Here is a 22683-nt window from a genome sequence, read left to right on the forward strand (position 1 = left end):
AACGAGATCTTTGGGTACATGAATTGTGTAGGTTTTGTTTTTTCTACGTGTGATAAAGTCAAAAGGGGCCCAAGCTTAATTCTTTGAGTGTGTCATCACAATCCAATACCGCAACAATACTTCGCTTCAGTCTTTGGCTCAGGTGAGCTAGAAGTTGTGTGCCATTAACTGATAAGCTTACAATGCATTGTTTTTTTGAGTGTGACATCAAAATCCAACACTCATCCTGCTCCCCCCCCCCCCTTCCCCTCCCTTCACCTCAACCCTTGCAGGTCTCCACTCTATGTCTCTTTCTTGAACACCCCACGATGACATCGCAAAATTTAGCACTCACCTGTTGCTGAGGAGAGAGCCCAGCACCATCAGGCTGTCCTCCATCAGGGCCACTATCTCCGAGGTCTCCGCCCCCTTCAGCAGCAGCTCGCCCCGGCTCTTGAAGTTGGCAAAGGACAGGGTCTGGGTGTTCCACTCCAGCACCACCTGCTGCAGCTTGGCCTCGATGTCCTTCTCTTTCACAGCTGAGATGCAGATATCCTGGCAGAGGTTGGAAGTAAATGGAGGAAACAAAAATCTCTCATAGATTGCGAGCCCTTACAATATTGTGACTCGACTATTGGAATATCACAGGAGTGTATCCAAGTTCAAAATAAGTGCATTTAAAGGGACAGTTTACCATTGGGAGCAGTGATTTAAAAGATGTTCGAGATATGACATTTGATGCATATGTGTAGATCAGTTGTATCACAAAACATCCTACCACGTAAAAAATTAGCAATAAAGGCTAAAATATACAAGAAAATATCACTATTTCTCTCAATAAGCCATAACTGTAGACAGTTTAGTCCAGAAACATTTCTATTATAACAACTGTTCACATTTAGTATATTCAACAATTCTTACTATACTGATTTAAATTTTAACATTAGTTGTTTCTATCCTTAACTCACATTTTAGAACTATTTTGAAGCACTAAAGCTTGGTTTTTTTTCATATGCAAATGGTAAATTATGCCTTTAAAAGCAAAATTTCCTGATTATCTGCTCTTATCATTGCAACATAATGGTGTCTTGACTGGATGGAAAGAAAAAGAGAAATTTAAAAAAAAATCATGCAGAAAAACAAGAGCCCATTTTGTTGTAACACACATTATATAGAGTACCACATATACTGTAGTCATATACGGCTGCACAGAACCTGTGCAATTTGCACTGTGCAAATGTTATGCAAAAGTCTGTGGGACATTATTACACAATAAGCAGCAAACGATAACTCCAAGACATCTTTTAAACTAGTCTCTTTGGAAGCTTGAGGGACTTATCATTTGTAATTTGTCGTACGTGTGTTGAATCTTTCTGTTGTCATTCTTCCACCGCAATGTACATGTAGGCCCTACAAGTGCTGCAAGCTGAAAATGTCAGGAAAATAGTCAGAAAGGTCTCCAATGAAAGCAAGAGAATATCAAGCAGGGGAGTGAAGGCTGAGGTGTGAATTTGCAGAGGGAGAAAAATTGCAGAAATTCACACCTCAAGGTCTCTAATGTTGCTAACTCAGTGATGTCGAAAGGGCTGAATGTATATGTAATTCCTGTATGATTCTTTACTTTTTTTTCCCCATGTAATGCAAATTGCAGTATTCCAGTACAAATTTGCATCAAATTAGAGTAAATATAGTATGAACAAGATGCCAACAATAATTCTGAAAGTAACATTTGTCAAACCGGTCAAACTGTGCTGCTAGTCCGCACATGACCAAGAATTTCTTTTGTTCTGGAAAATCACTACAGTATATTGACAACTCATCAAACAACAGCAAAAAACATGTCAGCCACCAACCTCAATATCCTCCTTGTGAGCGAGCAGGGGCGCCTCCATGATGTTGCGCATGCTGAAGGAGTCCGAGTCGATGTCGAAGCGGTGGCCGGTGACGCCCGTGATGCGGTCCCAGTGCCGTTCCTTCATGGCCCTGTTGGCCATGAGCTCCAGGAGTGGGCACGTCTCATTGAAGTCATCGATGGTCTTCTTCAGGTCCAGGAAGGCCTGCCACTCCTTCAGGCCCTTTGGCAGCTTGCGGCACCTGGGTGATGAATCAAGACAACGTGAGGATTTTTCATTCTCTTTCTCCTTTGTTTTTTTCTCTTGTTGTATTACCATCTAATTTGCATGATTTCCTGCATACGTGATATACTTAGGGAGTTTAATTCTTCACAAATCGGGACTCCCCAACAATTTCACATTATTAAAGTGGTTGAATTCACTATCGTGGAGTACTGTACCGGAAGGAGAAATGTATGCGTACACGTCACATTTATGTCGGAATGAGAGTTAATATTTTTGCACGTTTTTAAATTTGAGAATAAGATCCAACTCGCAAAATTCACAAATACAAAAACATTACAAAATATCTGCCATATACAGTATACAGCATTCACAAACAATAATAATAATAATAATAATAGCTGGTTTTCATACAATGCACTTCAGACTTGTTAAGAATTTTAATGTGCTTTACAATCTGTTTTTACCCCAGTGACTGGATGCATTATTTCCAACAAGCTTTGACTGTGCTCACTCTCCACTCCCTTGGGGGCACATTCCAGCCAGTCACCATTTAAAGGTGACCACATGCTGATCAATTAACATAACAATTCTCATCCTTCTGGGTACCCATTTTTTTCTGTACTTTTGGTTGGAGAGTAACAATATGGAAGAAGTGCCTTGGTGAAAGGCAAACATGTCAAGGGCTCAAACCCACACTCTTGTGATTCAGAGACAAGCACTCTGTCCACTTGGCCACGACACTCCATGGCTCATTTTCAATATTCAAACTGGTAGGCCTGAATAAAAATAATATGTGGAAGTTGTATAGCAATAATCACAAACTTTGGGTGCCTTGGGTGCCTTGGGTATGATAAACATTCTGATGATCGAGAAAACTCCTAGCAAGAATGCTTCTCCTCTACCATCCATCCCCCTCCACAAAACAAAAACACCCCATATACAAAAACAAAAATTGTCTTTTATGGTACAAGAAAATGAAATGCCATGATGTTCCCTGCAATTAGAGAGAATAATCCATGGCATCACTCCAATTTTCCTCAGAGCTGGGCCGATGGAATGCACACCTGTTTTGGAAGTCAATGAGCTCCTGGTTGATCTTGTCAATGTCCACCTCGCTCCAGAGGATGTCGTAGTAGCCATTGACGCGGTCAATGACGTCGTTGTAGAGGCCGTAGAGCTTCTGCAGCAGGTTGAGCTCCTTCTTGGTCTTGACGAGGCTGGGGTAGTCGGTGACAGGCAGACCGAACAGCTGCTCCCCGGCCGAGTAGGTGTTGAAGCGCCGCCACAGATCATCAAACCGAGTCTGGGGGACAGTGATTTGTGATAGACTTAATCTCTGTACTCATCCAGCTTGTAGCTTTCTTGCAAGGTTAGAAGAGGACGAACTACAATTGTAAGCCCACGGAACAAAACAAAAAAATAATAATTTAGGGACAATCTTCCGAGCCGAGATTATTTTCCATGGCTTTCATGCCATCAAACAAAATGAGAAAGAATATAATTTTATACAAAGTGAGTCAAAGAGGATTGAGTGAGGAAAATTTCTCCTTGTTATTAAAGCATTCGTTTGCAAGCATAAAAAGAAGTTACCTTTAAAATTCAGCTACACACAAAGGATCACGAAGGGATGTGAGAAAATAAGTGAAAATTTAGCATGCAAGAGTTTTTCCAACTACTGCCTCATTGGAGATGAGTGTAATATGTTCTTGGAATATCATCAATAAGAATGGTGCCTTGCTGCACTTTCAATTACCTGGAAAACTTGGAGCCTGACATTGGCTTCTTCAGGTGATATGCCTTGTACCATGGGACCATTCTGTGGCGATCATTTATAGACACAGACAAGCAAAGACACAACTTATATCATGTGACATACTTGCAACAATTATATCAACACATGCTGCTTACAAGGAGAGTGATCTCTGTATGATATGGAGGTCACTAAAAGTACCAGTAAGTAATCCTTCGCAGAAAGCATGGTTTGCACACATTCAAACTGCCTCCATTAATCTTTTGCTTCTTAGCCATTGTAATCCTAAATAGGGGTACTACTTGAGAAAGCTGGTTCCTTCAAGCAATGGGTTAAAAAGGCAGTCTGCATTTTTCGTTGGCATAAGAGTAAGTAAATATCAAAAATATACACTTTTGTTGGCATAAGTGTAAGTAAATATCAAAATACACACTTTATTTTCACTGAGAAAAATAAACAGCCACGCGTTGGACGCCCCTTCTCAAAAGACAGGACAGAAAATTTCTGATATTTTCCTTGATGCCATTCTTGAACTACAGTGTAAAATGAACATTTTGGTTGAATTTGGATTCGCTGCCTCATGAAAAGGCTGACAAAGCAGAAACACTTCCTAAGCAAATAGAATTGGTGATCATGCATTAGACAGAGAGAAATCTTTTAAGTGCTACAATGTATGTGTGATCATTTGAGAATCGTGGAATTCTGATGGTAATCACGTACAATAAATTCTAGAGGAGAGCTTCATGTTTATCCTTGTGCCTCATCTTGTCAATGTCTCTTTTCTGATGAATTATCAGTTCTATGACATTTGCTCCTGCGAAGTAACTGCATGCTAAGCCAAACATAAATTCTACTCACAAATATAACCCTAACCCTAATCATAATCCTCACATCAAACTAAATCTACAACCCTATCACTATCACAATTCTAACCCTAACCCTAAGTCCTTGGAGAAAATACGATTGGAGCAACGGTCGCAATCGCAAATGTCGTGTCACCAAATTATTGAGGCAAATGAAGGGAAATAACATCAATGGTACCCACATCTTCGTAGTCCCCCGTGAAGAAGGTGTTGTCGAAGGTGAAAGTCTCCACGGCGTTCAGGAGCTCGGCCTTGAACGTCGGCTGGATCTTGACCAGGTTGGCTTGGACAGAAGACTGTAAAGTGGACAGAGAAGAATTCCTGAGAGTAAATGCATTTAGCGAGCATTCACTGATAATTCAGTTATCACCGCTTGGTCACCCAGGCTTCACCTAAACCCCAAGAGGTCAGGGCCAAGTCTAAAATCACATAGGCTGCTTGGAGATTCTGGAGTTATTAAAGCATTTCATACATGCTGACCCTAATAACATTTGCAACAAACCGGTAAACAAAAGCAATTTGTCGATGATTGTAAATTCAATTTTAGCCTCAATACATCGTTTTTCACCTCCAAATGGAAATCCTGTTATTTGCAGCTGTGAAAAGTCGTGATCTCTTTTCCTAATGCTGCATGGCATTTTAAAACTGTCATGTAATCATTCAGTCTGTGGTTTAATAGTCAAAGGCTTAGATTAAACCACTGCCATTTACTTAAACCCATCGCACACTGTACGACTTTCGGTCACATGACTTTGGATGTGAAATAAACACTCATATCTATTCTGAGGCTATTGTGATTCATTTTGGATCAGTCGTGTTTGTCAGTCGTGCGACTGAAAAACGTACAGTGTGTGGCGGGCTTTAGGTACCATCCTTAATAGAGCTGAAGCCAATGTGCATTTTGCCATGTGGGCGTAGGCTGGACAATGCTCACCGCTTGTCTGCTGAGTTTCTGGAAGGAGTACCTCAGGGTGTCCACTCGATCAGCCTCCTCCTTAGGCACAGCAACCTGGAACTTCTGAAGCATGGCATAAGCTTCCTATTGGCCAACCAAGGAGATAGGGCATCAAATAATGAAGGGACTACATGTGAAAGAGTCACCATTCATACAAGTAAAAGACCCCACTTCACTCCGTGCCAAGTGAAGGATGCATATATACCCATACTGCAGTGAAGAACATACACAAGGAAACTGGCATACACACTGAGGAAAATGTGGACCCATAATGGCTTGCCCCGGGTGACTAAGAATAACCTACAAATGTTATCGACCGGACACACTGTACTTTCCAAGGAAAGAAAAGAAGCAATATGACTGTGCTACAGATTATCACAGCAGACAGCTCTCTATCCATTTCCTGACAGGGCCAATGAAAGTCCAACAAAGAGCCCATATTCTATGTCCATTTTAATACTCAACTTAAAGATATCTTGAAATTACGTCAGGCGATTGAGAAGTGTATTTGTACATTGTACCCGACTGATAAAAAACAAACGAACTTTGCCATCTTTTACCATACCACAGAAAGCTGCTTAAAATGATTACAAAGATCATCAAGTACTTCCATATCTTAAGAAGATATAGAACTCTGAGAGCAAACATGATGGCTCAGAGAAGACAAAGTGATAATTCATCGATACACGTGTACTAGTAGCTGAACTGCTGTGACATCTTGCGGTCTTTCCTTCTTTATACAAATAAATAGTAATTTTCTCTTACTTGCACTTAGAACAGAAATTAAACCTGCAATTGAACTATCAGTATCTCCCTTTTCCCCTCAATCTCTCCCTCTCTCATTATATCTCTCTCCCTCCCTCTCTCCCCCTCTCTCTCTCTCTCTCTCTCCTTCTAAATCTTGATCTTGATTTTGATTCTATGCTTCAAGATGATGGACGGACTAGACAAATTCTCAATCCACTTGAAAAATCAAAGAATATTGTCATCTGCGTGGGGTTACCTCAATGGGGCCAAGGGTCATGTCGATGCGGATCTCCTGCTGTCGGATCATCTCCAGGGCGTTCATGGCGTTGCGCACGTCGTCCAGGTCTTTGATGGGGCGGCCAAGGCGCTTGGCGTACTCAGCCACAAAGTTGGAGATGTCGTCCATCTTGGCACAGTACTCCTTGTTCAGGCTGCGTCCCAGGATGAGCTTCCAGGCCCGGGCCTCCACGGTCAGTGCTGTTTTGATGGGCTCTGGTGTGTGTAGCATCGGGAAGGCATGGGTTAATGAAAGGTTCACATGGCAGTGTCCAGAGGCAAACTTAACCCTTCCAACACCAATTGATTACAAATGGCAAAATTCGCTCCTTTAAGGACAAGTTCACCTTCATAGACATGTGGGTTGAGTGAATGCAGCAATATTAGTAGAACACATCAGTGAGAGTTTGAGCAAAATCGGACAATCCGTTAAAAAGTTATGAATTTTTGAAGTTTCTGCTCAGTCACGGCTGGATGAAAAGACTACTTATAGCTTGTGATGTCACATGAGTACAACGATACAAAGAAAGAATAAAGAAAATTCAACATATTTCCATTTTTCTTGCATAACAAAAGAACACTCGACTACTCTCTTTCAAAAGGCAGGGGGAATAATATTACTCTTAACATATGTCAGTAGCAAGTCGAAGAACTGTGCACTTTATTCAAAAAGTAAAGTTTTGTGAAATTCTTTTTTTTTATTTTCCTTATATACACGGTAGTTGTACGCATGTGACATCATACACTGTAGTAGTCTTCCCTTCCAGCAGTGACTGCGCAGATACTTAAAATATTCGTAACTTTTGAACGGATTGTCCAATTTTTCTCAAACTTTCACTGATGTGTTCTACTAATATTGCTGCATTCTCTCAATCCTTATGTATATGAAGGTGGACTCGTCCTTTAATGCTTCCATATTTAACTGCATTTGGATGAAGCAGTCTATATTCTGCAAAATTGTGCAATTGTTCCTCTGACAAAGCAAATCACTGGGTGATACCCTTTTCATCTGTCATTGGGAGATGTTCTGAAAGATTATAAACATATTTTGGGTGCATTTATCCACTTTCAGGGAGTTTTGGGCAGTTGTTCAAAGCTGTGTTGATTATAGGGATAAAAACATGTTTCTGAAGCGTCAAAAAAACAAACAAACAAACATCGCAAAGGTATTCGAGCCAGAAACAGGTTTCTGCAGAGTTGATAAACTCAAAGTTGTTTGAAATGCATTTATAGCTCAGACCTGCCCACGCTAACCACTGGCAACTACACATCTCTGCTCCTCGGGGAAAACAGCACAATGGAGCTGCACAGTGACAAGGCCTCCCATTCAACTAATGACAGAGTTGATAAATGCAAAAACTCAAGAAACATAGTCAGAAAGGCGTTTGCGAATGCATGTTGATAGCGGGTATTGAAACGTTTAAAAAATGGGACAATTAATAAACAAAGCCTTTGACCAACAAGTCTCCCATCAGCTTACGAAGAAATGTCCCCGGAGTATCCTCTTCTTTTTTTAAGTAGATTCAAGAAAATTGAATTACATCCTCCTGTCAAGTCATGACATCTCAAATACAAATTTTAACAGGCCAATTCAGAGATCCGAAGTATGGACAAATAAAATAATTTTCATACAAACCTTTGGGAAAGCTTGAGTGTCTATGAAACTGATAACATCACCTCATGAAATGAGCATATAGGCTTGTTACTGATCAGGACCATTTAAAATTTGAACCTTCAAAAACTTTCACATTTTTTTATTGATATTATTGAAACTTTTAAAGTTCTGTTTTTTTTTTTTTTTAAAGTCTGTCTGTGGTCTTATATCTATTTTTTTTTTTTTTCTGCAGTAGGAAGGAAACCCATCCCACTCCCCTGGGCATCCCTGTGCCTCATTTCTTCACTCACCTGTGTAGAGCTGAATGGCCCCAACCTGAATGGTGGGATTAATCTCCTCTATCTGGCACTCAAGCTCCTGGTAGCTGAGAATCTCCTGCTTCCACTCAGACAGGATGGGCTCCGTGGAGATGAATGTCTGTGGGAAGCATTTATGACAAATTGTTCTAGGACAATTACCCCTCGGACAATTACCACAGACCCTTCCTCTGACCTTAACCCTAATCTTTACTCTGAACCTAATCCTGACCCTAACCAAAATTCTAACCCTAACCCTAACCTTAATCTTTACGGTAACCGTATCACCAACTAGTATATGGGGTGGGGAGACTGGTCCTGGGGGTAATGGTGATGGCTACTGAAATGAATTCACAATGTATAAACATGACTGGAGACAGTAAATATAGTTTCAATATTTATGCATTTGTAAATACTTACTCTTACAACATATCTTCCCTCAAGCTGTTTCTACTTTTTTTTCTATTGCTATTGATAGCCTTTCTGAGAACCATACGTGCTCATCAACATGTAAATATCATGATTGTAAACAGTTATATCCTTTAAAAAAATATTTTAAAAATTCCTGAATTAAGCGCCACAAAAGCATGAAGCATCAGAAGAATGAGCCAAAGATAGAGTTCACCCTTCTTTCACAATCTGTGAGAGACAAACTTATTGTAAGTAGGCTGCAAATGCTACAAAAGGCCAGCAGAAATTTTCACAGTGCACTCTATCATCATTCAGGCAGGCTTTTCAGGTGCCAATGAATTCTGCTACACACAAATCTGAAGCACCAGAAAAACCCTTTGCTATTAAATTAATCTAGACTGACCTTAACACATTCGTCCCTGTCGCCCTCCCAGAGGAACTGGTAGCCAGAGAAGACCTCCAGAGACTCCTGGATCTTGGGCCTGGCCTGGCTGATGGCATTGCTCAGCATCATCTGCAGCTTCTGGATGTCCTTGTGGTCCGCAATGCTCTTGTAGTAGTTCTTCAGCTTCTGGGGCGGGATTGGCTCCAGTGGTGGTGCTGCTGGCCAGCGTGGAGTGATACCAGTGAGATTGGTTACCAGCAGGCATATCAACATTACATGGACCACTGGATGCTCATCAATTTACACTGCTACTCTAATGACTTCCAATCCTGCGACATACATGTACTGAGTACATCCTATGTACTCATAGGAAGTAAATTTTCATTGGTTGAAGAGTCTTCACTTTTAATTGAAAAAAATTATGAAATCAATTGATTTTTCCATGTACTGTTTGAAATACGTTTCTCAGATAAAACCAACCAAAATGGCTACATTTTTAGGATGGACATTATATCTTACGGAAAAAAGGGGCTACTATTGTGGGAATGCCCAAGTACTAAATAAATACACAACACTGAAGAGCCATTTCTAACATTTGAAAAGAAAAAAGAAATCTCCTGTCTGAACCCACAAAAGCAAACAATTTACTTTGTTACGTGTTTTTATTTTCTTATTTTTTTCTTTGTAAAAGTGAATATTTTCGCGCGACTAATTTTTCACGCTCGGCAGGGTAAGAAGAGTTTCAAGTGTTTTTAATTCCGCGGAATCAAGACATCAACTACTGGAACATAAGGCAAGCAAAAATATTCACATGCTCTTTCAATACTTTGACGCTGGTTTCTTGCTGCGCAAAATGCGTGAAAATTTCCCCTTTTACAGTATAAGGAAATCCGACATAAATGGAAGAATATCATGATTTCCAGATATATTCTACGCTGAACACAAGACTGTCAACATTCAGTCATTAAAATAAGGGAGATTCTGAAGAGCAGTCAGGAAGATACCTGTGTATTATGTGCATCTAAGTGATAAAAGTAATGACTAAATCAAGGAGATTGGTATCTCCTGTGGACATGAGGATGTACTGAAGTTTGTAGGAAGCCTCCGGCTGCAGAATATGGGAGACTTGGCAGACCAGTTCATAATCCCAAGAATCAGTGCTTGCCCACCTGATGGGGGTGCTGCCCTGTGCCTGCCGGGCTCCTCGAAGGTGACCGACGGCTGGATGGCCGGTTTGAAGCGCTTCTGACCCCACTGGGCCACCCCGCGGCTGACCTCCAGGACACAGGCTGTGGCCTTGTTCAGCGCCTGCTGGACATCGTCCAGACTCGGCTGCAGCACCTGTGACAGAAACAGGCAATAATTGATTGACATGGATGTGAAGACCCAATTGAGTTCTTTCAAGGGCTTCATTTAACCCTGTGCCTGCTTTTGAGTGCCAATTGGCACTGAAACCTCCAAAGTGCTGTAAACATTGTCCATAGTCAAAGGTACAGAAAGGGTTAAAATGCAAATTTCACACCATGTTGAAGTTAACTTTAATAAATTAAGTCAAATAGGACAGACAGTGGGGTGCAGGTTTCATAAAAAATAGAAAGTCAAGAAATTTTAAGGATTCATAATTTCTCACAACACACTAATAATAGCAGAAACCACATATGCATATGACATGAGGTGAAGATTTCATTCCAAATGCCCTACACACAAACGTTCTCTTGAAATTGTGATGATATCATTCGATTAGTTTTAATTTTGTTTAGTTTTCCTTCAGGAATGTTAACCACCAGACATCTTGCAACTGCAAACACATAACTGCATACCAAAGTAGCAAATTGGGGGGGGGGGGAACTCATAGAAAACATACAGAACAAGTGCAGTGGCATATCTTGACCTTTCTTTTCAACTGAATTTATGAGGGATTTTTGGACACAGAACACAATATGATAAGATATAAGCAGTCTTCAGCCTTCACAAGTGCAATTAATAGTTAAGCAATGCCCCTCCCCAGAGAAAAGCAAAACAAAACAACCATTTTCTCAGAAGTTCTGGAAAAAGACCCAAAGGAGACATCTCACAAATCCTTACCACATTAGGGATTGCCAGAGCCACACTGATTTTGAAGAATGGATTCTTCCTGTCCCTGAATCTGGCCTTCCTTCCATAGCCTCCTCTGCCCATAGGTCTGTGTGATATATAAAAAGAATATTGTCAGTCACAATGATGTTCAAATATCATTTCTATTTCATTGCTTCTTGTTCTCTCTCACTATTCATTTCCCTCTCTTACCCTTTATCTCTCTCACTCTCTCCCCCTTCTAAACTATTTAGCATTTCGTTTGGGGGGTTTGATTCATTGATTCCATCAACTTTTTTCAGTCTAAAGGTCTTGGACCTTATCCACAAAATGTTTTGAAGGTTGTAAAGAGGAGCCATCATAAAACACACACATACACACAGCTATGACAGGAGATGTTCAATGGTGGCATTTCCAACCTGGCAACATTCAAAAGTGCCACATGTTCCCACACCACATTGCAACCAAGATATCTTGCCAACAACATATCATAAACAGGTTTACCTAATCACCCAGATAAAGGAATTAAAGGTGTCCACTTCCACAATTTAAAGAAAAAAAAAAGAAAGAACACAAACAGAAATTCCAGATTGCTCAAAATGAGGTAAAGACTTTGTTTTTGAACATGTATGTAAAACAGCCCTTGCACAGCGGTAGGAATTTGCGGGGATTGGACTTACGTCGAGAAGAAGACGCGCTTCTTGATGGAGTCCAGCGCGTTGCGGGTTGCCCGTAGCAACGCCTCCAGGATGCGGTGGTTGAAGTGAAGCACCAGTTCCTGGCACTCCTCCTGTAGGAGCTGCTCCTCCTCGAGGCTCTCCAGGGTGGACAGGCTCAGCTCGGATTCACCCAAATCGCTCTTGGCTGTTCACAGCATGGAGGGTGTTAGAGAATTAATAGCTTAACCCATTACGGACGGGCTGATTTTGCTACAACACGCATTTCCCATAGACACTTGCCCAAGTATACTCGGGACTCGTCCTCAACGGGTTAACTATGTTAGTTGAACTTTATCTCAGACTTCAAACTTTGACTTGTGACTTGCAATTGTAACACCCAGAAATCGATGTTGATGAATGCTGACTTACACCTTCAAATTAAACTCATTGTCTTGCAACTTACGATTCCAACTTTGATCTACATCATTCTTCTACAGTGTATCTTGCCCTGAAAATTTTATTGAAACCAATACCTACTTAACTTTTTCTGATACTTACATTTGTATCTCACATTCTGGAGTGATAAAGGGAATATACAAAAAGAGCTGGTTCCACTCAGATGAAATAAGTTTGATTTCTTTTTTAAATCTCTGTAGTACCAACAACACAGACAATTGCAACAGTGGTAACAACAAAATACATGTTATATATTCGTTAAACTCTTGATGAGAATTTTTTTTCCATTATTGAATCTAGAGAAATATTACAATTATATCCTCTTGTGGTTACTCAATGTCAAATTTTACAGCACCTTTTTTACACCCGAGAACATAATTACCCATAGTAGGTACATAGTAACCCCCTGCCTCCCAGATTTGGCAAATTCCTATGGATGTAATTAAAGACAATTTTCCAGCTCCTGTATGTAGCAGGGTGAGTATACATGTAGACTGACCTTCGTCCGAAGCCAAATCGTCCTTGGCGTCTGCGTTGGGCGGCCTGAGGTGGGCGGAGACACGCTGTGCCTGCTCCACGAAAAGATCCACCAGCTCCGTCACAGCCTCCTCCACACGCATGCTGACTTTGTCCAGGACAAAAGCCTTCTGCTCACAGCAGGACTGTGCACGGTGCATTCAGGAAACCACGAAATTACACAAATCATTCCACAGATACTGGTCGAGTACTCACAGATTTGTTCAACTGTCTTCTTTTTACCATCACGGCATTAATGCTCGACTACGTCCTGGCAGATTATGTAATACAGCTGTACAATGTTGTGTACATATATCGTTCATATAATACAAAGTTTACTCTTTGTGAGACAACATTGAAGGTACAGCTGTACAATAAGTATCATAGAACATGAAGTCATTCACATGTTGAAAGTATCATAGATGATGAAGTCATTCACACATTGAAAGTATCATAGAACATGAAGTCCTTCACATAAAGGCAAACACCTCCAAACAGAAGAGCAAACCTTGCAACACTCAATACAACTTCCATTGTGATGTCTCTGCTTTGGATGAGAAAATGAAACCTTATTCAATGAGTAGCATGATGGAACAGCAGGCTTGAGAACAAAATTATTCTTTACGACACCTGAAAACTCTTCCTGCGGGTGTAAAAAGAGTTTCAATGCTGTAAATCTCTGGCAATTTGCCAAGGTGGTCACATTGATTATGCTACCGAGAGAACATCCTTGTAAAGCAAAGTTTAAAACTACATGAAGTCTCATGATATCGCACTGAGTGCGCACTTCAATAAGCCCATACAATCAATGCACCTTCATCAATTACAGCTGCAATGACATTTCAATTACAACATCAATGAGCATATATATGCAGCTTTAAATCAATGTAATGACAACCGTTATCACTTTACCTGGGTCTTAACAATGAATTCCTCAGCAGTCCAGGCATTACTCTGGGGCAGCTCCACCAGCGTGGTGTTGGCGATGGTGGACAAGCCTGAGTCTATGCGGGCTTCGCGAATGTCATTCACCTGCAATACATGTTGGGAACTTATCTAAATTTTGATACAGTGGCACCTCAATTCTACTTTGATTTAGTACATATCTATCATCCTAGAACTTTTTGCTATGGCAATTCCAGTTTGCCTTGGGTAGCACACACATTGTCCCAGTTCTGGGCTGCTACATGACTGGGATGGTCAAACACCAGGTAGCCATTCCAAGCAGCCATATCAGAGCTTCTAGGAATGCCTCATGTGAAGTGTACTCTAATCATGAGTTTGCACATATTGTTTGTGTCATAGGCTTAATTCTACTGCTTCACTATTTCTTGCTAAAATTGCTAAGAGATGTAGCATTTTACACATGATAGATGACAGGTAAAGAAAGACATGTGCAATGGAAGTTGACCACTAGATGTGCTCCAAAAGGGTACCAAAAGCGTAACAAAGGTTTCCATGTGAAGAACGCGCGTAACATGCACATACGACATAATGCAAAGAGTTCATTCTCTTTGTTCGGGACATCCGTAAGTAATTTAAGCACACCAGGTGAATGACTCTCTTGCTACAAAATGCATGGCTCCCTCTAAGAATATCTCATGAGGTACGCTTTCTCAACAGAGCACTTGAACTCTCCAAAACTGGCACAGAAAGATACGGTTCGCTTTTGTTCCCTTTTGAGCTCTCGAACACGGCCTAGGACACCAGAGATACGAGATTCCAGGTAGATTAAGGAGTAGGATAAACTTCATACCTGCTTGATGAGGAGGGATAGGTCTGTGAGGGCAGCCCGCATATTGCTGAAGTAGGCCTCCAGGTTGAGGGAGGTCCAGGTGAGCATGGTCAGCCCCGGCTGGATGGCGATGTCCACCTTGCGCGTGTGCGGCGCCATCAACTGCTGGAAGATGGGACTGATCTGTGCTCTCGCTGCAGCGTTCTCCTCCAGGATTGCCTACAGAGGTAGGATTATATGCCATAGATAATGGTGTTACAACATATACCTTCTCACTATTTCTCAAGTGTCATGTTATCAATAGTAATAATCCATCTACAGGGCTGCCAATATCAGCATATCAAATCAGGGAGATTCTATACATATGCATACCTGCCAACCCTGAGACTTCTAATAAACCTGAACAAACAAAGAAAAGTTATCTAAAAATCTGAACTTTCATAAATTTCATATATTTTACTATTAACTCTTTATGTGCCACGTTCGCACGTCCGACTCAGTCGACGGCGTGCCAACTTCGCATATTCTGCTCGACAAACAAAGCCGCCGGAACCGATCGATAAATCGCTAATTCCCCGGTACAATGAAAGCGGTTCTCTCGCCTTTGTTCCTCTCACTTACGGCTTGCAGTCTATGTGGTGGTTAACTATCAAGCGGTGTTCCTAACTAGATTTCCGCTTACATTCTAAGTTTCTGTCATGGTTTTATGTGCAAAATTCATGCCTTTACAGTAATGTAGCAACTGGTCATTTAAAAGAAATATTGAAAACAGATTTGTCATGCAATGTATATCGAAGCAAAGTTTGGCATTCCTCTAACACTTTGCTCATTATCATGTACAGCTTAACAGAAATTTGAAGAAGTTATACAAATTGGAAACACAGAATTCTTTCTCAAAGTATGACTACCTTCGTGTCTCAGAATAACGTGGCACACAGGGGGTTTCCACCATGGCACATAAAGAGTTAACAGATATTTCCAAAAAATCAGAACACACTGAAATTAACTCATTTTCTTTCAGTGAAAAATCTGAATATTCAGATTAAAACTGAACAGTTGGCAGGTATGCATATGTGATACATCCATATTGATCACTAAGCAAAAATTATTCCTAAATCCTTGGAGGCAGGATTTAGGAGTTCCTGTGTGTGAGATACCATAGTCACATGTGATGCACGTAAAAGATCCCGCTTCATTCATTCATCACAAAGAGCAGGGTGCATAAAACCTGGATAAGTAGTCTGTCCCATGTACAAACTGTACTACAACAGGACCCAATGGAAGACCAGCTCTGAATATGGGCTATCCAGCCATCTTGTCAGACAGAAAATGAAAACAAACAAAGACTGTACCTTCAGAGAGTTGACGTTAGCCTTGAGCTGGTCCTGGCCCATGACGATGATCAGGGCCGCCTCGGGAACGTCCAGCCCCAGCTTGACCATGCAGACCGACTCCCTGATGACCTGGTACAGCATGGGGTCAAAGTTCACCATCAGCTGGCCAGTCTCCGGGTGGCGGATCAGCAGAGTAGCTCGCAGACCTGGAGTCGATAAGGATGGATCGCATGAATCCATAGTTCCCGATTTCATGGTTTGTTGGAGCCAAAGGGCCGTTTCATTATTAAAACATGGAAACTATATCATGAAACTTATTTGTTTCATGATATTTAAACTTTTTCCCATTTCTTTTTCTTACCTTTATCCTTTCATGTTTTGAGTGCACCTTGAGAATTTCATTTAATGGACTGTGCACAATACAAATTGCAACTATTATTATCATTATTATCATTATCATCATTTTTATTATCATTATATTAGACCAAACAGTGAACCCAAAGTTAGGAGAGATTCAGATCAGATCTACTTGGGAAGGATGCACAGACATTCACAATGTATTCTAGAACGTGACATGGTGGGCACAAGATACTGTTTCCAAATGGCTTTAATAGTGAAACAGTTCTGATGGCTAATTGATCAAAAAGATATGTCTAAGACAAGCTGAATTGAACTTATGGTTGATTTTAGAGTTTAATGTTTCAGGCACCAGATGTCTCATATGTCAACTTGTGAGAGAATACTGATTTACTGGAGGCAAAGGATCAAGTCCCACTGAACTCGAAACCTTGTTGCGTGTTTGTTTGTTTTGCTTTTTTTTTTGGGGGGGGGGGGGGGAGTCTATTTAAGATTATGTTGACTCGGATGAACAAATGTGACCCGCGACAACGGTTTCAGGCAAAAGTCAGGCATTTTGAAAATTCATTTTTTCACTGAATCACATTGCCCATTTTCTAAAGCTTTGCATTGATATAAAACACTTGTATTCTTCGGCACCATAAGTGGGCATGAAAAGCGAAATAAAATGCACTCTTTAAGTTGTTAGCCTGACAAAATTGCGAGAAAACGAGCTTTGAAGATTCACCTCTTACACAAAGACAACGTCCGAGTGGCGATGCCAGGTGAGAATCACCCATCCGTACGATGGTGCCAATCGATGTTAAGCTCGCCTCTAGCAATCACATCGCCTTCTGATTGGCTCACTGAGAGAGTCAAATTTCCCGGGCACACTTCCTAGGAGCTCAGCGTATGGAGCCAAAAAACAATGCGGTTCGCTCGGGTTTGTTTTACCAGTACGTCTTTCAAGATGGCGGATACAATAATTGCACGTATGGTGTACATGTGGATGGTGCACGCATTACGCAATGGCATCCACACGCCATGACCATGTGCATGTAACAGGAGCGGGTGGCAAATCCACACATTTACAAATCGCGTTTTCATTGTTGTTGATTTGACTTTATCATTGGCGACCCTTTTGAAGGCAGAAAAATGCCAGTGCTGTGCTGGCAAGGGTCATGCTTCCTGTTTGTTTTGCTTTTACAAGCCGTGCATATGTTGCCTTGTTCGGTGGTGTTGATTATATCAAAACAAACAAACAAACAAACACGTACGACTCGTTAGTTTGGTGCGATCTTGATGAGTAGTATTTGAATATAACTGGTGACATGTGACCTCTCCTTTCCTCTCATCATCCTTCCCTTGAGTCAGTCTGCTGTCATAATTTTTACTACATGTACAAGTAGACTATTTTTTTTCTTTTCACACGATTATGTCGTGCTACATGATTTTTGTTTCACTTCCGTTGTCAAACATTGCCGTAGAATAGTTTGGATAGAAAGCCAAACGAAGAGCACGCACTACAGAGCGAGCATATAAACCACTATAGCAAGAATAATGGATGTAATCATGCACGCGTGGACAAAGCATTCCCAAAACGCTGCAACTGATGTCTCCGAAAGCCGAATTATGTAAATGTGTGCGACGCACCAGCCAATCGCATGCAAGACCCTGCGCCGTAGTAACGCTGGGGATATTGGCGCGGCGTTCGAAAGAAGCTCCAAACTGACGAGTGCGATCCAACATAGGGTGCTTAAAATTCCATTTTCGATAGGAAAAACGTAGTCTTATGCTATGAAATTTAGTGTAGATGTACAAAACATATCAAAGATTTGATTTCTGCAAAAAACCCAAATCGACAAAAATAATGGTAAAGATCTTTGTGCCCCGCCTAGGAGGGAATTTGCTCTTGCGACTTTTGCCTGAAACCGTTGTCGCGGGCCACAAATGTCAACTGTACTGAATGTTGCCAGATAGAGAGAGAGAAAAACAACAACAACAACAGGAAATTTAGTTTATATCTTGTACATGACTCATTAATGACACTGCCTTTCCAAACAAAGTCCCCTGCCTTGAACCTGGCCAAGGACCAGAGCATTTTACCGTGAGTTGTTTTACATCATCGAGGAGATGTCAACTCAGTTTCAGCGACGTTCATTTTGTGTCATGAGACAGGTAAGCCACTAAATGGGTGAAAAATGCCAATTAACTTTCCACTTTAATACTTGTGTATCTACATATGTATATGTCACTGAAGACTCCAAATAATGATTTGGAAGAGTGAAAGTTTGCATGTGAAGCAGATGAACTATCAACACTCATTGCACTTTGTTTACTGACTGGCAAGCACATGGGAGTGCTTTCTTTGCCAAATGGCACAACTGTCAGTGAATCAAGATTACCTAATCCCCCCTAATTTTTTTCCTTGTGTGTGTGTCATGCCTGGCATTCCTGTTGGACTGACACACACTACTACAAGTGAGTAGGCTAGCTAATCTAGGACTAGGTCAGGGTCAAGTACGGATTATACACTGAATGTTGTTGACAAAGTTTGGCAAAGTTGCGCTATGCACCTGGGCACTTAAAGGGACTTTTAAGACGAAGTCAAATCAACTGTTGAGTTCAATTCAAAGCATGAGATGAGATGATATCACTGCTCTACACAAGCTTTAACCCTAAAGGGGCCGGGCTTTTTTGGCTATGCTCAGAGCGGGGGGGATGGATTCCGCCCCCCCCCCCCCCCCCCCCCCGAGATCTCGGCCATTGGTGGTGCGATCGCGATGAAATTTTGCATGCGTGAGACCCGCGTCATAATCTACAAGACTGTGTCATAAGATTTATTGAGACAATCAATTTCTAATTTTAATCAATTAATTATGCAAATTAAGCTCAAGATGGTATTTTAGCCTAATTAAAAGCATTGAGAGTCTAATTTTTGATCTGTAAATCTGTTTTAGCATATTCAACAATTGTACGTCACAAAAACTTCCAAAACTCATTTCAATTCTTATGTATTTTATTGTTTTCAGAATTTCTTTAATACGTATTTCCTTGTTTTTCAACTTTTGTTTTTTCTTTGTTTTTTCATTGGAAATTGTCACTGACCACTTTTCTACCATAATTAGCACAAAATTAATCAATGAAAGTGATTAATTGTAAAAATAATCAGGTTTTTATGACTTTCATGACAGAGCACTGTTTTCCATAGGAAATGTACACAAAATCACAAAATTGTGCCCGTTTTGGGGCGACATTCCGTTACAAAAATGGGCGTGGCTTCGCAAAAGTATGCGCGGACGTTGCAAATTTGGTCTCAAAAGTTGCGCGAGACTTGAACGAAGAAAGTCAAGAAGCCTCGAGACCCCCCCCCCCCCCCCCCCCCCCCCCCCCCCCGGCCCTTTTAGGGTTAAAGGGGAAAGTGTAAAATAAACATATTTTTCCACCTGATAGACTACAGCACCTCACACTGTGCCCTTCCTCGACCAGCTGATCTTGCCATAACATATGTTTATTGAAGGGTGACACAACATTTGCTCCAGCGACAATTGCTGCAGTCTTATGTTCTCCAAGGACTATGGTTAAGGTTGTGACAGGGTTTTAGGTTTAGTTTGATGTGAGGGCAAGGATTAGGGTTAGGGTTATGTTTGTGGGTTTGATTTATGTTTGACTTAACATGAAGATATTGCATGGGAGCAATTGTCACGGGAGCAATTGTCACAGGAGCGAATGTTATGGAACCTTGCCGTAGACGCCTGCCCAAGTACAGTGTATACTTCTGACTAGTCTTACACTGATTAACATGAATGGCTGCAAAAAAAACTCACCAGATCTGACAGCTTCTATCTGGTCCACCCAAGCCCTGTGGTATCGGATTTCAAACTCCATCAGGACTGTCGCCGTGCGGTTGTAGTTCCGCACAATTTTCTTGGCATCATTGCTCTTCATGACTGCAGGTACCTCCTGTAATATTTTATGATATATTGCATGGTATCATGAAAGTTGTGCATCTACTATTTGTGTCTCGAACTCTTTTGTATTACTTTTTTTTCTGGTTCTTTGGTTTTGCTCACTTTTGTTTTTTATTTCTTAACCTGTTCAATACGGGAACCTGGTGACCTGCGTATTAAGTCTACGGGGATTTCAGAATTTATTATCGAACAGGTTATTGTGAAAACAACCCCATTTTCAGTGCCGGGCCGGTCCACGTTCCGCCTACATTGGGGTACTAGGCCATGCCTTTTCATGCATTTATACTGAATTGTCAAGCCCCATCCGGAAGTTAAGATTCCTTTTGCATGTTCTTTTCTTTATCGAGTGGCACTCTCCATACATGTAAACATTTTTTTTTTTTCCAGCAATCTCTGCAGTACAGTCCACGGGGTTTGGGCGCACATTTGGGTCCACTTGAGTTTACATTAACAAAAGGTGGGCCTTGGGGTAGCTGCGCTTTTGGTACCACAATTGGGCCCATCATGCGCATTTAGACCAAAAAATTGTGGTATTGAGGCCAGGAACAGGCCTCGGTGCCACCATGGGGTAAACAGGGTCTTTGAGTGAATTCTGCTTTGATATATGAAAAATATACTCTGTAAAATTTAAAAGGTGCTGTCTTTTAACATCAGATACAGCAGACTATGAGGTGTGTTGCACACAAAGACATCCAGACACACAAACACACACATACAGGAGAACAGATAGTCTGAACTGTTTCTCTCGTTTTTTCGGTTCTAGGATAATTATCCCCCGAACAATCACCCTAGATCCTTCACCTGACCATAACCCTAATCCTAATCCTGAACCTACACTTAACCCCAATCCAAAAATTCTAACCCTAAACCTAACCCTAACCTTAATCTTTACTCTAACCTTATCAATTACCAGAATTTAGCTAGGGGATACCTGTAAGGGATAACTGTCCTGATAATCTTTTTTCACCATCTTCCATACGTATAACGTAATAAGTATATCAAGCACACAGTCAAATTGTACCACAGCATATTACATGTCACATAATAGATAAAAAAGTAATTGTACAATTGCTCTCAAAGTACCAAACTGATACATCATTCTAAATCAAACACACAAACTTGTTCCATAATGCAAAATGTTTTCTACAGAAAACAGGAGATAATTGTTAAGTTTCACACACAAACACACAGACATTCCAGAAAAAAAAAATATATATATATACATATATATATATATATATATATATATATATATATATATATATATATATTCAATTAAGATACATCAACACCAGCTAAAGATAAATTCTTCATAGAATTGAAAAAAACAAAACACAAATCACTACTTGCATGACATTGGGTATCACTCATTCATACTTCCATTCTATTTCTAGCTGGTTTTGAGACCAAAAGATAAAAAATTAAAAAGCTGATTACCTTGATGATGTCCATGGGTTCCTGAATCTTTCTGAAGAGCTGTCTAGCCCAGGAGATTTTGCCTGCCACAGGGGGCATGTCCCTTGGAATTGGGGGATCATCCTTGTGCCTGTTGTACAGCTAAAATAAAAACAACATTTATGCATATATGTGACCCGCTACAACAAAATGATCCTAAAGTCGGGCGAAGTCGATTATTTGAAAATTGCACGATATAATCCCCTAATCTTTCAGCTTTAAATTGATATATAACACATTTTATAAAAATAATCGGCTGCGGAGATATCTATGTTTAGAAGAGAGCATGTCGAGACGTCTGGAAATCACTGTTTCGAGAAAAGCGCCCTAAAAGTCTTCCTTTCGACGCAATCGCGATCAAGGGACACGCAAGTCAGTTTTCACCTCTGGACAATAGAAGGTAAGCCCTAGCAACCCCCGAAGAGTTCATTCAAGCACATCAGCGTCGGCGGTCTCCTCACCAACCAATCAGTGACCAGGATGTGAGAAGCGGCTGAGCATAGTGCACCCCGCCCGCACGCACCAGTCGACTGGGCAGTGTGCGAGCTTCACGCTTCGGTTAGCAGCAAGCAGCAAACTGACCAATGAGATCACTCTGGTCGTTGTTAGGGGCGGAACCTATCTGTGGCGCTCAATCCAAATTTTCGAATCAGTTTCTACTTCGTTGAAATGCCAAAAAACATGGCTCAGAAAAACGCTATTTTTAAATCTTTCCTTTGATCATTTTGCTTCAAAATTTCGACAGATGATAGAAGACATGTTAGACTCCAATAATATATCAAAATCAGAAAAT

The 22683-nt window shown here is 40.9% G+C and overlaps 1 protein-coding gene across 1 annotated transcript in view; it reads right to left on the reverse strand.

Annotated features, from left to right (window-relative positions):
- Positions 1–22683, reverse strand: part of LOC139739843 (dynein axonemal heavy chain 8-like) — a 118644-nt gene that overhangs the window by 70834 nt on the left and 25127 nt on the right. Inside the window, 18 exon segments of the mRNA XM_071650437.1 lie at positions 335–534; positions 1833–2073; positions 3122–3360; positions 3811–3873; positions 4853–4966; positions 5605–5709; positions 6629–6864; positions 8554–8680; positions 9374–9570; positions 10441–10696; positions 11441–11537; positions 12109–12292; positions 13031–13205; positions 13972–14091; positions 14816–15013; positions 16147–16334; positions 20292–20427; positions 21873–21992. Of these exon segments, the coding sequence (XP_071506538.1) occupies positions 335–534; positions 1833–2073; positions 3122–3360; positions 3811–3873; positions 4853–4966; positions 5605–5709; positions 6629–6864; positions 8554–8680; positions 9374–9570; positions 10441–10696; positions 11441–11537; positions 12109–12292; positions 13031–13205; positions 13972–14091; positions 14816–15013; positions 16147–16334; positions 20292–20427; positions 21873–21992 (2996 nt within the window).

The sequence above is a fragment of the Diadema antillarum genome, unplaced genomic scaffold (assembly GCF_040938485.1).
Source record: "Diadema antillarum isolate AM-2024a unplaced genomic scaffold, OU_Dant_1.0 seq00000820_RagTag, whole genome shotgun sequence".
NCBI classification, from domain to species: Eukaryota; Metazoa; Echinodermata; class Echinoidea; order Diadematoida; family Diadematidae; genus Diadema; species Diadema antillarum.